Source organism: Tinamus guttatus, unplaced genomic scaffold, assembly GCF_059628265.1.
Source record: "Tinamus guttatus ecotype Peru unplaced genomic scaffold, ASM5962826v1 Tinamus_guttatus_pri_ptg000254l, whole genome shotgun sequence".
In the NCBI taxonomy this organism is placed as follows: domain Eukaryota; kingdom Metazoa; phylum Chordata; class Aves; order Tinamiformes; family Tinamidae; genus Tinamus; species Tinamus guttatus.
In genome coordinates this window covers 607,573-622,350 of record NW_028288788.1, presented here as the reverse complement: position 1 = coordinate 622,350, position 14,778 = coordinate 607,573, and the positions used below count along the sequence as shown (strand labels likewise).

Sequence of the window (14,778 nt, the reverse complement as noted above, 5' to 3'; positions counted from 1 at the left end):
CCTCCTTGTCCCACCTCAGCTTTTAAGAGGCCGTACAAGGAGCTGACACTGGGCATGAAGTGAGCTGTGCCCAGCTGCTCTGTGCTGTTTTGGGGAGTGGGTGCTGTGACCTGTGTTCCCAATAAATCAGTTGTCCTGCTTCCTATGGGTCAGGAAGAAACTGCTTTGGTCACCTTAGGAAGTGACCTGACCTGATGGGAGGGAGGGAATTTACCCGTCCTTCCCAGTGCATCACCAGGAGCAAAGCAACTTCTTCCGCCAGCTTGAGGCAGCTCCTGGGAGCTGCTCAGCAAGGACATGGGCATGTCTGTCCCTTGGCTCCTTGGGAAGAGGGGCAGAACAACTCGCTGCTCTGTCAGACATCTGCGCTCGCAAACACAGGGCCACGTGCGCTTCAGGCAAGCGTCCTGGTTAGCTCCCTCTCAAATAAGCGATGAGGAGACAGTGTTACAGCTGGAAACTGATTAAATATGATTAGTATTAACTTATTTCTTGGGCTTTGTTAGTATCTCTTCTAAAGTTGCTGCAGTGAGGGGTAGGGGGTAGTGTTGGAGTGAGCGTAGGGGCTGTGGTGCTTTGGGGAGCAGCTTAACAGCATGTTTTCTTGTGCTTAAGCCATCTTGATGTTTGTGTGACATAGGAGCCTGAAAGCAGACAAATGCTTAGTGGAGCTTGTATTATCCTTATTGTTGGGTAGCAGTGAACTTACTCCATCTGTTAACATACTTCACAAATAAAGATGATTCCCCTCTTTTTTTTTTTCATCTCTGGATTCTGGTCTCTCTTCCCTCTTTGGGGGATGCTTGGGCTGTCTGATCTGCTGAGACTCATTTCTGGATCCTCTGGCTATGGACTATGAGTTTTCAGGGGCTTGTGCTAACTTGCCCTGGGCTCTTCCTGTGCTGGTACCCGAGAGGTGCTCAGGTCTTTACAAAGGGGGATGAGCCCTTTTCCCTGTGGGGAGCTCTGGACACCATCTGGTCTCATCTCCTGTGCAGCTGGAGCTGACCTAATGCAGGGGCTGTCAGTGCTGCTTGGTGCAGCCCCTGCTTGAGCACAAGATTGGGGCAGCAGCTCAGCCAGGGCTCTTGGGTTTCATCCCTGTTACAAGAGCCTTGGGCCTGGACAGCAGAATATCTAAAGGTGACAGACTGGGCAACAGGCAGGAGCCTGTGGCCAAAACAAATAGCACAGCGATGCCCTGGGGAGGATGACAGTGAGCAATGCTCTGGGGAAGCATCAGCTCCTCCCTGGAGAGGAGCAGAAGGTGGATCTTGGCCTGATGCAAATGAAAACAGACATTGGTGCGAGAGCTGGGCCAGCAGGGAAGGACTGACTGAAGTTGAAGCTGAGACCCCTGGACTTGCTGCAGCCAAGAAGGGGTTACTTGAGCACCCAGCAGCAGTGCCCTTAGCAGATACTTGCTGCTCACAGCTGTCACATGCCTCTCTGAGCAATTATTTTTCTTTGTCCTGATCTTCCCTCAGAGGGCAAAGGTGCAAGGCCAGTGCTGCCTCTGTGCACAGCCGACTGTCCCCAAGCCCCCTTGGAGGGGCGCGGGAGCAGGTTCTGCTCCTGTTCACAAAGCGGGGAGCAGAGCTGCTGTTGTCAGCACCGCTGTCCTTGGAGCGGGGCAGCTGCAGCTCTTGTCTGGGGAAGCCCATGTATGTGCACAAACATACACATGTGCATATGTGCACACATATGTATATGTGCACACATGCATGCATCTGTGTGTGCACTCTGAGCCCCCTCCGGCCACCCTGCCACCCGGGCAGTCCTGTGCCTTGTGGGAGCTGCAGCCGTGCCCTGAAGCCAAAGGGTTTTCCCTGCTTGGGAAGCGCCAGGGCAGCCTGGAAGCGGCTCGTGCAGCCCCGTGTCCTGCTCGTGGCTGTCTCGGTGCCTCCGCAGCTGGTGCTGCCCCGGGCTGCCCGCGCCGCGTGGCTCTGCTGCACGTAAGTGTGTTATGCAAGCCCGTCACAGCCGGCCTCGCAGGTCCCATCCTGGTGAAAAACCAATGCAGAGCTTAATTTCTTTGATGAGGATTACGGGCCCTGCCTGACCCCGCTCCGGGTCTGCAGTACAAAGCCCCATTTGTGTCTTTTGTTTGTCCAGGGTGGAAAACAAGGCCAGAAGCCGGCGTGGGGATGGAGCAGCCTGTGCTGCTCCCTGCCGGGCCGGGCAGCCCCGGCCGCACAGCCCTGCGCGTGCTGCGACGCGCAGCCTCCTGCGGCTGCCTCCTTGCGGACGAGCGCCGCTCGCTGCAACGGCTCCGCTCGCTCCCATGTCTTCACTCTGCACTTCGGCCCATGGAGGGAGCCACGGGGACACCGAGAGGGTGATGTGCAGCAGAGCAGCCCTGCAGCTGCGGTGCTGCCTCCTGGGCGCTCTCTGGGCGCTCCCGGCTGGCTCGTGGCAGGTTGGGAGGTGCCAGCCGAGCCCACGCGTGTCCGGCTGCGCCTCGGCTCGTGGGCACCGCGTGGTGCCGCCCAGCGGGAGACGGGACCTGCACCGCGGTGGAGCCTTGCGAGTGGCCTGGGCACAGACGGGGCCGGGCTGGGCCTGGTGGCCGCTCTCGGCCGCTGGCTCCTCCATGCGGCTTCACCTGCCGCTGTCCTGGCTGGGAAGGGGCCCAGGAGCGCGGCCGGTGCCAGGGCGGTCGGGCAGATATTGGTATCCCGGGATATTGGTATCCTGGGCTTTGGTCCCGGCAGCGAGGGCAAGGCTGGGCCCGTGGCTGCCTTTGAGAAGAGCCCGGGCCCACCATGGTAGTGCCCCTGTCCCCAAGGGAGAGCCGGCATCCCGAGGGACCTGGCACCTGCCTGTGGTGGCCAGGGGCTCCCCGAGGAGAGCGGGGACCCCCTGCGGGCAGTGGGGACCGCCCGGGGGGTTGGCAGAGCTCGGGGGGACCTGCGGGCCCTCCTGGGGGAGCGGGGACCCCCCCGAGGCGGCCGGGAGCCCCCGCTGGGGACGGCGGGCGGGCGGGCGCCGCCGCTCCCGGTGCCGGCCCGGCCAGGCCGCGGGGCGGCGCTGCGGAGCCGCCGCCATCCGGCGCGTCCCCCGGCACCGCCTCCCGCCCGCCCCGGTGCCGCCCCGCGCCGGCCCGGGCGCGGCGGGCGCACTCGGCCGCCGTGTGTCGGCGGCGGCGGCAGGATGCGGGCGGGCCGCGGCGCGGAGGCGGCGGCGGCCGAGGACGAAGCGGCGGCGGCGGCGGGCGGGGAGGCCGCCAAGCGCGGCGGGGCGGCGGGGCGCGCGCGGGGCCGCGCCAAGGGCTCCCCGAACGGCGAGTGCCGGCGCGCGGAGCCGCCGCGCAGCCCCGGCGCGGAGCCGCCCCGCGAGCCCAAGGTCTCCTTCTCGTGCGGCGGCGCCAAGGCGGGCGAGGAGGCGGCGGGCGACGAGGCGGTGGGCGAGGAGGCCCGCGGCAGCCAGGCCAGCTTCATGCAGCGGCAGTTCGGGGCCATGCTGCAGCCCGGCGTCAACAAGTTCTCGCTGCGGATGTTCGGCTCGCAGAAGGCCGTGGAGCGGGAGCAGGAGCGCGTCAAGTCGGCGGGAGCCTGGATCATCCACCCCTACAGCGACTTCAGGTGCGGCCGGGGCACCTTGGCCGCGTGGGGAGGGACGCGCTGGGATGCGCTGGGATGAGGAGGGATGCGCTAGGAAGGACCAGGAGGCTCCGACACCTCTGGCTCTGCTGATGCTTCTGCATTGCAACCTGTCAGGCTTCTCTCTGTCCCTGTCAAGGTCCAGAGGACCCTCAGGAACTCGAGCCTTGCTTTCCTAGTGCCATTTTGGGAACCTCCGAGGGGCTGCCCAGTCCCGGATTCACAGAGAAGGGCAGGGGTCTCACGCCGGCAGCCCCATCCCGGATGGCTTGGGGCAGGGAGCATCTCCTGGTCCAGCCTCATGCTTTGGCCTCTCCTGCAGGGCTGCAGGGAGCAGGGCCAGGGCCGGCCAGGCTGGTGGGATCCTTGTGCGGGATGTGGGAGTCCACTGGGATGTGTGGGGGATAGGCAGCGGCCAGGACATCGCCCTGCACAGGCTCTGCATGGGTCCCTGTGCTGGACAGATCCCAGGGGCGATCCCAAGGGCTGGGCAGATCCTGGGGGGAATCCCAGGGGCCGGAGCATGGAGGCAGCTCCTGGAGCTCCTGGAGCCCTGACTGGCAGAGCAGGCTCTGCCCGGTCGCAGGCGCGAGGCCTTGGGTGGTGCCGGCAGCGGAGCAGCGCCCGCATCCCGGAGCCCCTCCACCTGCATCCCGGTGCTCCCTCGCCCGCATCCCTGCGCTCCTCCGTCCTCATCCTGACGGGCAGGAGGAGCCGGGCTCGGCTGCGAGGGGTCACCTTGGCAGGGCCCCTTCCCGCCCCATCCCCGCGCCAGGGCCGAGTGGCCGCTCCCGGCAGGACGAGCCCGGCTCCGTGCTCGGATGCCGCGTGTGGCGCGGGAGGCTTCCCAGCACTGCCGGCAGGGAGAACCGCTGCGTTATCCCAGCCCGCAAACACGCGAGATGGATGGATAGATAAACAAGATTGGCTCGGGGTCGGGCTGAGCACTGGCGTGAGGAACCCACTCACATTTGGTTATGCCTCAAAAAACAAAATAGCAAATATAACGGTAATGGAGCGTGAAGCCAGTCATGTTTGCCCTGGAAAGCCCGTTTGCTCATCTTAGGATAAAATCACTCCACATCTGCATATGTGACATCATTTCATAACAGCGATCCTGGCCCCTCACGGACCCAGTGCTGTAATTCACGCATGTACTCAGGGGTGGGGGGGGATTTGCTCCAGCAGCAAAAGTTGCTGTTTACATAAATATTGAATTATTAGGAAGTAGCTGGGTGGCTGTTTCAGATCACAAGCTGCAAATCTGATAAAAGAGACCTTGCACGATGCGTGCTGAGGCCGGCAATGTCAGCAGAGCCACCTCGCTCCGAGTGCTGCGCTGTTTGCGGTCTGTCTTTGCCTCCTGGGCTTTACTGATGGGAAAAGCAGAGCCTGGCAGCGGCTCCTGCGCTGCTTTTGCCTGTGCGGTGCAAGCGGGTGCTGTTCTTGGAGCAGGGGCTCCGAGTCCTGTCTTCATCTCTATTTCCGTGTGGGAGAGCAAGGAGGGAGAGTGCGGAGGGGAAGGGCTGGGGCCGGGAAGCAGGAGACACCGAGCGCTCCGCGGGCTGCGAGCGGGAGGCATCCGCAGCAGGGACGGATGCTCCGCAGGGAGCAGGGATGCGGGCGCTCCCGCTCCATCCCCATGCATAGGGTGGATGAGGCTGCAAGGAGGATGGAGCCGGGAGGCTGGCGGGGGTGCATTAGTAATGCGAGCGCGGCCGATGATTCAGCCGTCGTGCGGTGGGCGCCGCTCCTGCGCCGGCGCTGCCGCCTCCGTCCCCGCAGCCCCGCGCGGCGCCGCCGCTAACCTGCCCCGCGGCCCCGCGCGTGACGACGCCGTTAACCTGCCCCGCGTGTGACGACGCCGCTAACCTGCCCCGCGGCCCCGCGCGTGACGACGCCGCTGGGCCTCAGCGCTCCCTGCCAGGGTGGAAACGGTGCCCGTGGCTCTGCAGGCGCCACGGCGGCTGCACCGGGGCTGTTTTGGCACTGCGAGGGCCCTGTCGCCCACTGGGGCTCAGGGGCTGCCGGCGCCGCTGCCGCATCCCATGGCAGAGGACATGCAGGGAGCCAGGCACGATACCTTGGCTTGTGCGTTGGGAGAATAGGGCTGAGACTGTCATTTTGGGGTCGTTTAGAGGTTTGGGGTTGTTTAGAGGTCCGGACCTCTCGCGTGACCCCCTCCCCGGGAGGCTCTTCCTGGGGAGGGCAGTGCCAGGCACCCATCCAGCTGCTTGGTTTGGAGGGCAGTGTTTGGGCACCGTGTTTCCCAGCTCTCTCCGTGCTAGGGCCAAACTTCTGCGTTTGGCTTCTTAACCCACATTTAGTAGTGACCTCGTTTTTTTAGGATCTGAGTATTTATTTTGGGTTGTGAAACACCGACCTTGCCAGGCCGGGTGGCTGCAGCGCCCACCGGCTCAGCCTGTGGTCCCTGGTCCTGGAGCAGGAGCTCGGCCCTCACCCGGCCCTGTGGGACAGCCTGGGATCCCGCCTGGCCTGGCATGGGCAGTGCCTGGGAAATGAATAACTGGGAAAGAGAAGGACGCGCTGCACAGGGCGGACAGAGGCAGCGGGGTCATCCCCAGGAGCCACCCCTGGCCCTGGGGGTTTGCCCATAGGTTGGCCTGGTTTGGGAAGGGTTGGAGCAACCTCCAACCCTGGAGCGCTCCGGGCCGGGAAGAGGCAGCTCTGCAGGACGGCAGGAGCCGGGTCCGGCTGCGCTCCCGCAGCGTGGAAGGCTCCGCTGCCGGAGCGCTGCCGTTCCGCCTTTCCCATCATCATCGCTGGCTCAATTAGGTCAGGAGCAAGGGAGGGGGGGCCGAGGAGCCCAATATACTGTGTTTTCGGATATTTTTAGTAGCCTAGACTGGCTCCACTCTCCTGCGCACGTGCTGCCCTGCAAGGAGGACGCTGCGCCGGGTTTCCTGCGGGGCTGCACGGGTCGGCATCGGGCGCGTCCTGCCCTGGCTCCGGCAGATTGCGCAGGGGCTGGAGCGGCACTTTCCAGCTGGCGAGCTCCCGTCATCCCGGCTCTCTGCAGCTCTGCCAGGCCGGTGCCCCCGGGACTCGCCGTGCGGATCGGGGTCGCTCGCAGCGCGCGGGAGCATCTTGCGGGACACGTCCCGGGCGGCCCGTGCAGGGGCTCGTGTCCCGCCGGCCGGCGCGCGCGGAGCGGGGCCCGTGCCGTGAGGTCAGAGCTGTGCAGCCGTGACATCACCTCGGGTTGCCATGGAAATGTCTCGCACGGGGAAGGTGTCATTGGAGGGAGGTCGGAGCAGGATGCCCGGCTCCTTCCCGTCCCAGTGGGGCGCAGGGGCTATGGGAGTGCAAGGGGGCTCCCCCCTTTCCTCCCATCCCCATCCCAGAGCTGCCCGGGATCCCCGTCCGCGCAGCCGTCGGGTCCCGCCGCGACGGGGCGGCCGCCTGCTGCGACCTTGCGGGTGCTCGGGAAGGTCACGGTGGCCACGAAGGCGGATGAGGAGGCCGGAGAGGAGGAGCGGGGCCTGGGGGCCGCGGGGCCGCCCGCCCCTCCTGGCCGCCCGGCGGCCGCGCGGCTCCAGCTGCAGTCGTACGTGATTCGCTGCGCCCGGAGCCGCCGCCGCAGCCGCTTCCCGGGGCCGCTGCAGCCGCGCGGGTGCCGAGCTGCCCCCCGGGGCTGCCCCCTGCCCCCCGGGGCTGCCCCCTGCCCCTCGGGGCTGCCCCCTGCGCGGGAAGGGCTGCGTTCGGGCTGGTCCCGGCCGTGGGACGGGACCCCAGGGAGCGTCTCCGGGAGCCGCTGCGGATGCGGCCGGGCTCCCGCCCTGCGTGACCTTGGGCAGAGCCCGGCTGCGGCGCCGCAGGGGTCCCCGCGTGGGGAAGGGGGGACGCCCGGCCCGTGCCAGCCCCGCACAGCCGCGACGCTTGGCCCTGGCTCCCCGTCCCTGGCCCTGGCTCCCCGTCCCCGCGTCTCGGGGTTGCCTGGCTCCGATGCTTCCAGTCCAACACACGTAGCAGGAACAGCCCCCCTGAGCATCCTGCGCCCGCTCCCTGCCTTGCCCAGCCCTGGCTGAGCCGGCGGCACCGAGCTGGGCTGCAGGGCCAGCCCCCCACCATGGCTTGGCCGACAGGAGCAGGGATGAGCCCGCCAGGAGCGGGAGAGAGGGCCTGGGTGATGCGGGAAGCGCCAGGTCCATCCGGGTGGGCATTGGCCACCCCCTCTGCCCTCTGCTTCCCCAGGTTCTACTGGGACTTCACGATGCTGCTCTTTATGGTGGGCAACCTGATCATCATTCCCGTGGGCATCACCTTCTTCAAGGAGGAGACCACGGCGCCCTGGATCGTGTTCAACGTGGTCTCCGACACCTTCTTCCTCATGGATCTGGTGCTGAACTTCCGGACGGGGATTGTCATCGAGGACAACACGGAGATCATCCTGGACCCTGAGAGGATCAAGAAGAAGTACCTCAAGACCTGGTTTGTGGTGGATTTTGTCTCTTCCATCCCCGTGGACTACGTGTTCCTCATTGTGGAGAAGGGCATCGACTCGGAGGTGTACAAGACGGCCCGAGCCCTGCGCATCGTCCGCTTCACCAAGATCCTCAGCCTCCTGCGGCTCCTCCGCCTCTCCCGGCTCATCCGCTACATCCACCAGTGGGAGGAGGTGAGGAGGTGGCTGCGGCGCTTCGGGATGGGCCGGGTGCCGGGGCCTGTCCCCTAAGAGCAGCAGGGAAAGCTCGGACACCCGCCCTGGAACCGTTCTGGCTTTGACAGCCGGATCCCGGTGTCTCGACAGCCCCAGGAATGGCCCCTGGGCAGGCCCTGCTGCTGTGGGGCACTGGGAGCCAGTGGTGGTGGATTGAGGAGCCTTTGAGGGGTCTGTCCCTGTTTGCCAGGGTCTGGCTGTCACATCACCCCTCCCAATGGGAGGACATCCTTGTCCCCGCTCCCCTTTGCTGTCACTTTGTCTGTCCCCTGGCTGCTGCATGGGTTTGGGGCCGCGCGGGCCCTGCGTCGCTGTGCCCGGCTCCGCGGCGCTGCTGCGTGAGCTGGCGGCTCCTGACAGCCCTGATGGATCGGGCTCTGCAGGTGCTCGCTGCAGTGCTGGCAGCAGCCACGCAGCGAGCGCGGCGGGAGGCCGAGGGGCTCCTTCACTTCGCCCCGTGGCCCCGCTCGGCCGGGCTCGCGGCGGCGCCGGCTCCGGAGCGCTCGGATCGGCTGCCCCTGCCGCGCCGCAGAGCGGAGCCGAGCGCGGAGCCGGCGGCTCCAGAGGGCACGGGGAGGAGTGGGGCCCCCGTCCGGGCCGGAGAGACCGCGGGGACCAGGGCCCCGGCTGAGCGGCACCGGCACCGGGTCTCCCTGCGCTGAGGTTGCTCCTCCCCAGAGGAGACAAATGAGCCCGTCCCAGCGGCAGCCGCTGTCCTGCAGGGAGAGGGTTTCCCTGGGAATACCTGGCCGAGACGTGGGGCGGCTGCCAGGCTCATGCTGCGGATGAAGGGGGTGCAGAGGCAGCTCCTGCAGCAGCCCCACGTCGCGGCCACCGTGGTGTGGCCTTTGTGTCAGCTGCGTCCACGGAGCCCCCGGGCTGCCCATGGCCACCCCGTGATCCCACTGGCCATCCCCATGGAGCCATTCCCAGGCCCCGCTGAGCTCCCCGGCTCTGCCTTGCCCTGAGCAAGGACCGCAGCTCTCAGCGCTTTCCAGTGCCCTGCTCCGAGGCTCCCGGGGGGATACAAATAGGCAGCCACTTTGGGGAGAGAGGGGCCAGTAATGGCTATTTCTGACGCGCTCCCTGCCCCGGCGCCTCCGCCTGCAGATTTTCCACATGACGTACGACCTGGCCAGCGCCGTGATGAGGATCATCAACCTCATCGGCATGATGCTGCTGCTGTGCCACTGGGACGGCTGCCTGCAGTTCCTGGTGCCCATGCTGCAGGACTTCCCCAAGAACTGCTGGGTCTCCATCAACGGCATGGTGGTGAGTGAGGAGCGTGGGCTTGGGTGCCGTCCGGACCCCTGCCCAAAGGGCTCCCCCGCTTCGGAGCATCTCGGTGGCTCCCGGCCGGCTCGGCCCTTCCTTCCTGGCAGTGCGGCCGGTGGCTCCTCCTCATCCCAGGGGAGATCTCCCTGGCAGGGCACGGGGTCTCGCTCGGGCACAGATCGATCGCAGGTGGCAGGAAGATGCTGACAGGGCTCTGCCCCATCCCTTGCTTCTTCCTTTCTTCTCATTAGCAAAAAAGCTGCTATTAATAAATAATGGGGCACACTTCTAATGGCAGCCTCTCAGCCCCGCATCCTGTACAAATGGCTTTTCTCCCTCTTCCTCTTCCTCCAGCTTCCCTCCTCCATCCTGCTCTTGCCCACTTGGCCCGCGTTCCCCTCTGCCTGGTTGTTTTCCTTTCTGTCCTCCTCCTCTTGCGCTTCCTCCTGCTGTTTCATTCCTAGAGGGAAGCTGAGGCACCATGTGAGGCCGGATCTGGAAGAGTCCAGGAATCCCTTATATCCCTCCTTTCCCTTCTCTGCTGCTCCCCACTTGCCCCATCTCCTGTCTCAGTTCCCATGCACGAGTGCTGCAATAACTCGGTGCTTTCCAGACCAGAGCTTGTTCCCAACGCGGCATTTCACAAGGGCTTTCTGCATTTTGTTAAATCAGTAAAAGAAATGAAACTCTGTCAAGCGAAGCCAGGCAGGAAGGAGAGTGGAGACAAGGGCTGGTCCGACTGATGCTGTGAAGGGAGCCCAGGGATGGGGCGGTAAAGCCGTGGGTCCCCCCGAGCCGCAGACAGCGCCTGCTGTTCGTGTGTTTTTGTCCATGGAGACTGATGGAGAAAAGGCCGCGTCGCATTGCCTGGTGCTGCGGGGAGATGTGAGCAGAGCATCACAGAGTCGTTAATGTTGGAAGGGACCTCTAGAGATCACCTAATCCAACCCCCTGCACACGCAGGGTCACCCAGAGCACGTGGCACAGGGCTGCGTCCAAGCAGGTTTTGAAGATCTCCAGAGAAGGAGATTCCACAACCTCTTTGTTCACATTTTTCCTTAAGTTCCTGTGGAACTCTCGATGTTTCAGAAACTCGATCAGCAGCCAGGCCCGAGGGCTGAAGCTCTGGATCGGGCTGGGCTTTGTCCCCGAGCGCGGCCGTGCAGGGCGCTGCGCGCGCCCGGCTGACGGCTGCTCTCGTCCCCCGCTGCAGAACGACTCCTGGAGCGAGCTCTACTCCTTCGCCCTCTTCAAGTCCATGAGCCACATGCTCTGCATCGGCTACGGGAAGCAGGCGCCCGAGAGCATGACGGATATCTGGCTCACGATGCTCAGCATGATCGTGGGGGCCACCTGCTATGCCATGTTCATCGGCCACGCGACCGCCCTCATCCAGTCGCTGGACTCCTCCCGGCGCCAGTACCAGGAAAAGGTAGGACCGGGCCGGGGCAGCGGGATGAGGCAGGGCCGCAGCTCCCGGCACGGAGCCACTATCCAGGGGCAGAGCGGAGCTTGGAGCTCCAGCCCTGGCTGCTGGGACCCAACCTGGCCAAGGTGGCCGCTCTGACGCCGTCTCTGCCCGCAGTACAAGCAAGTGGAGCAGTACATGTCCTTCCACAAGCTGCCCGCCGATTTCCGCCAGAAGATCCACGACTACTACGAGCACCGCTACCAGGGCAAGATGTTCGATGAGGACAGCATCCTGGGGGAGCTCAACGAGCCCCTGCGCGAGGTGAGGCTCCTCTGCCGCAGGACGCGGCTGCTTGAGCACCTCGTGCTCTGGGTCCGTGCACACGTGTGTGTTCACATACGTAGTGAGTGCATCAGCGCACGTGTGTGTGCGTGTGTGAGGGTCTGCACCGGGGGCTCTGCATCCCTCCCCTCAGTGGTTCTCTCATCCCCTCGCCCTGCAGGAAATTGTGAACTTCAACTGCCGCAAGCTGGTGGCCTCGATGCCCCTGTTCGCCAACGCGGACCCCAACTTTGTCACGGCGATGCTCACCAAGCTCAAGTTCGAGGTATTCCAGCCGGGCGACTACATCATCCGCGAGGGCACCATTGGCAAGAAGATGTACTTCATCCAGCACGGGGTGGTCAGCATCCTCACCAAGGGCAACAAGGAGATGAAACTCTCCGACGGCTCCTACTTTGGAGGTGAGCGCTGGTGGGGACCTGCCAGCTGCTTCCCACCTTGGCCCTGAGCCTCCCTGGCTCCACAAGAGACCTGGGAATCCTGTGCTGCCTCAGGGTGCCCAGGGCTCCGTGGTTCTCATCCCTTGGTCTTAGTCTCTCCCTGTTTCTCATCCTTGGTAGCAATACTTTGATTATGGCACTGCTTTCTCCTCTCCCCTCCTGCCGCAGAAATCTGCCTGCTGACGCGAGGCCGGCGCACGGCCAGCGTGCGGGCGGACACCTACTGTCGCCTCTACTCGCTCTCGGTGGACAACTTCAACGAGGTGCTCGAGGAGTACCCCATGATGCGCCGGGCCTTCGAGACCGTGGCCATCGACCGCCTCGACCGCATCGGTAGAGCCGCGCGCGCCCAAATGCTGGCGAAATACCCAGAGCACAGGGGTGTTGCGGGGACCGCGTGGGTCCTGGCAGAGCAGCTGGGGCTCAGGAGGTGGCCACAGGGACGGGGTGGAAGCCACGGCCGGTGCTGGAGGGCCTGAACGGCCCTGAGCAGAGCGGGTTTGGGGGCCCCAGCGCTGGCTCTCACCGCTCTCTCGGGCGTGACGCTCTCCCTGCAGGGAAGAAGAACTCGATCCTGCTCCACAAGGTGCAGCACGACCTCAACTCGGGCGTCTTCAACAACCAGGAGAACGAGATCATCCAGGAGATCGTCAAGTACGACCGGGAGATGGTGCAGCAGGCGGAGCTGCAGCAGCACACGGCGCTCTACAGCCCCGTGCAGCCGCAGGTCACGTCGGCCATCGCCACGCTGCAGCAGGCCGTCGCCATGAGCTTCTGCCCGCAGATGGCCAGCCCGCTCGTGGGCTCCATGGCGCTGGGCTCGCCCCGCATGATGCGGCGCCTGCAGTACGCGCAGGCCGTGCCCAGCCCCTTCGCCATCTCCCCGGTGCTGCTGCAGCAGAGCCCCCCGCCGCAGGCGGCGCCGCCGGTGCCGCACGCCAACCCGTCGCCCTCGCAGGACCAGGCGCAGCCCGCGGGCCCGCCCGCCGCCACCAGCGCCTTCGCCTCGGCCGCCGCCAGCCCGCCGTCCCAAAGCCCCCTGGCCAGCCGGACGTTCGCCTACGGCGGCGCCAAGGGCCAGCTCGGCTCGCAGCTCTCGCTGAGCCAGCAGCAGGCGCCCGGCTCGCCGCAGCGCCTGGCCGTGCACAAGAGCACCCAGGCCCTGCACACCAGCAGCCTCAGCCAGGAGTCGCGGCCCCTCTCGGCGTCGCAGCCCTCGCTGCCCCACGGGCTGGGGACGAGCGGCACCCAGAGCCCCCCGGCCTCGGCGCGCGAGTCCTCGGCCTCCATCGCGGGCGGCTCGGCCGCCCAGCCGGGGCTGCGGGGCCAGGTGCCCTCGCGGGCGGCCCTGTCCCACCAGGCGTCCACGGCTTCCGTGTACTCGGGGCCGCCCGCCCTGCAGCCGGACTCGGCGGCGGCCCGCAAGGATTCGGTGGGCAGCGCGGCCGACACGGACCCAGCCAAATCCAGGCTCTCTTCCAACTTGTGACCCCGGCCGGACGCAGTGCGGGCGGCGGGCCCCGGCACGGCGGGCAGCGCCTCCGAGCCTGCCCGGCGCCGGGGGGACGCAGCGCCCGCCCCGCGGCTGCCACCCCCGCTTCTCCCCGTCCTCGCCAGGCACCGCAGAGCAGGGGCGGCCGCGGGGAGCCCGGGGGCTGCCCCACACCAACCAAAGTCCCCCCTGGCCCCGCGGCCGAGCCCCTCTCGCCCCTGCCCGCCGCAGCCTCCGGGAGCAGCTCCGTGCAGGACGGCCAGGCCCCGACCCCCCGCGCGGCTGCAGGACTCCGGCCCCCCATCCCCGCCGGGGGTCCCGCTTCTCCCCAGGCAACAGCCCGGAGCTGCAGGTGAGTTGGGGGGCGGCGAGTTGGGGGGCGCTGGGGGGCACACACGATTCCTCCCCACCCCGCCAGGCTGCATCCAGCCGGGCATCCCATAGGATTACCGTTAATCTGGGCTCTGCGGCCCCTGTGACTGCATTAGCAGATGAACACATAATTATTTGGGAGTTGAAACATCATTATTTAGAAACGTCAGCATTAGGCCAAAACCAGACACGGGTGGGGGGACCCCCCAGCAGCAGGGACGGGCCCCAGAGCCGTCCCCGTGGCGCTGGGCTGCGCAGCTTGGTGGCTCCGGGAAGGGGCAGCCGCACACGCAGAGCCGCGGGGCTGGGCCAGCCCCCTGCCCGGAGCCCCGGAGCCGGCGGGACGGCCCCGCGCCGGGAACCCACCTCTCCATCCAGCCCATCCTGTGCAATAAACGTCAGCGACTGACAGTGCTACGCACGGCTGGCTCTGCCTCTCCTTGGCCGCGGGGGCTCCGGCTGCTCCGGGCTCTCGCGCAGCCCTGGCTGCGTCGCCGTCGTGCGCTCGTCCCGGCTCCGTCCGTGAGAGGCCACTTTCCTTCCAGCCCAGACCCCCTCCTGCCCCCAGCAAAGCCCATGAGGAGGGCGCCCGGCTCCAGCTAGGAGCCCATGAGGCCCCCGAGCCTCAACTGCCCCAGCAACAACCCCGTGACCGTCAGCCCAGAGCCTGGGCAGCCTTGGACCGGGGGTAGAGGCGCCAAGAGCAGTGATTTCCCCAGTCGTATTTCAAAAACAAAAATATTTTATTTACAGTATTGTACACTTCTACCCCAGTGTGGACGGTTTTCCCCAAAAGAACTTAACAGATCCCTGGAAAGGAGAAGGTGAAGGAGCAGCAGCAGCCAGGAGCAGCAGGGGCTGCTGCGGGATGTGCAGCCCCCGGCCCCCGCTGCAGCCCCAGCGCCCGGAGCGCTCCAGGAGGAGCCGGGAAGCTCCCGCTCCCTCCGGCTTTGTCCCTTGCCCGGAGCAGGGCGGGGAAGGGGCCCTAACGCTCGGGGAGCTCCCAGGGGACAGAGGAGAGGGGAGAGCAGGACCCAGGACCAGGGCTCGCCCAGGCCTGGCGGGTGCATCAGGGACAGGGACGTCCCGGCCACCCTCCAGGACAGGCGGCTCTCGCGGGCCGGGCTGCCAAGCCCCTTCCTGCAGGGCCTGTGGGACAGAGG

General features: G+C 66.0%; 1 protein-coding gene across 1 annotated transcript; it reads left to right on the top strand.

The window, feature by feature from the left end:
- Positions 1–3,153: 3,153 nt before the first annotated feature.
- Positions 3,154–13,277, top strand: HCN2 (hyperpolarization activated cyclic nucleotide gated potassium and sodium channel 2). Its single transcript, XM_088526743.1, has 8 exons — positions 3,154–3,584; positions 7,818–8,241; positions 9,394–9,555; positions 10,772–10,990; positions 11,144–11,290; positions 11,472–11,712; positions 11,920–12,084; positions 12,309–13,277. The coding sequence occupies exons 1-8, from the start codon at positions 3,154–3,156 to the stop codon at positions 13,238–13,240; spliced, it is 2,721 nt and encodes a 906-aa protein (XP_088382869.1). The 3' UTR covers positions 13,241–13,277.
- Positions 13,278–14,778: the final 1,501 nt, after the last annotated feature.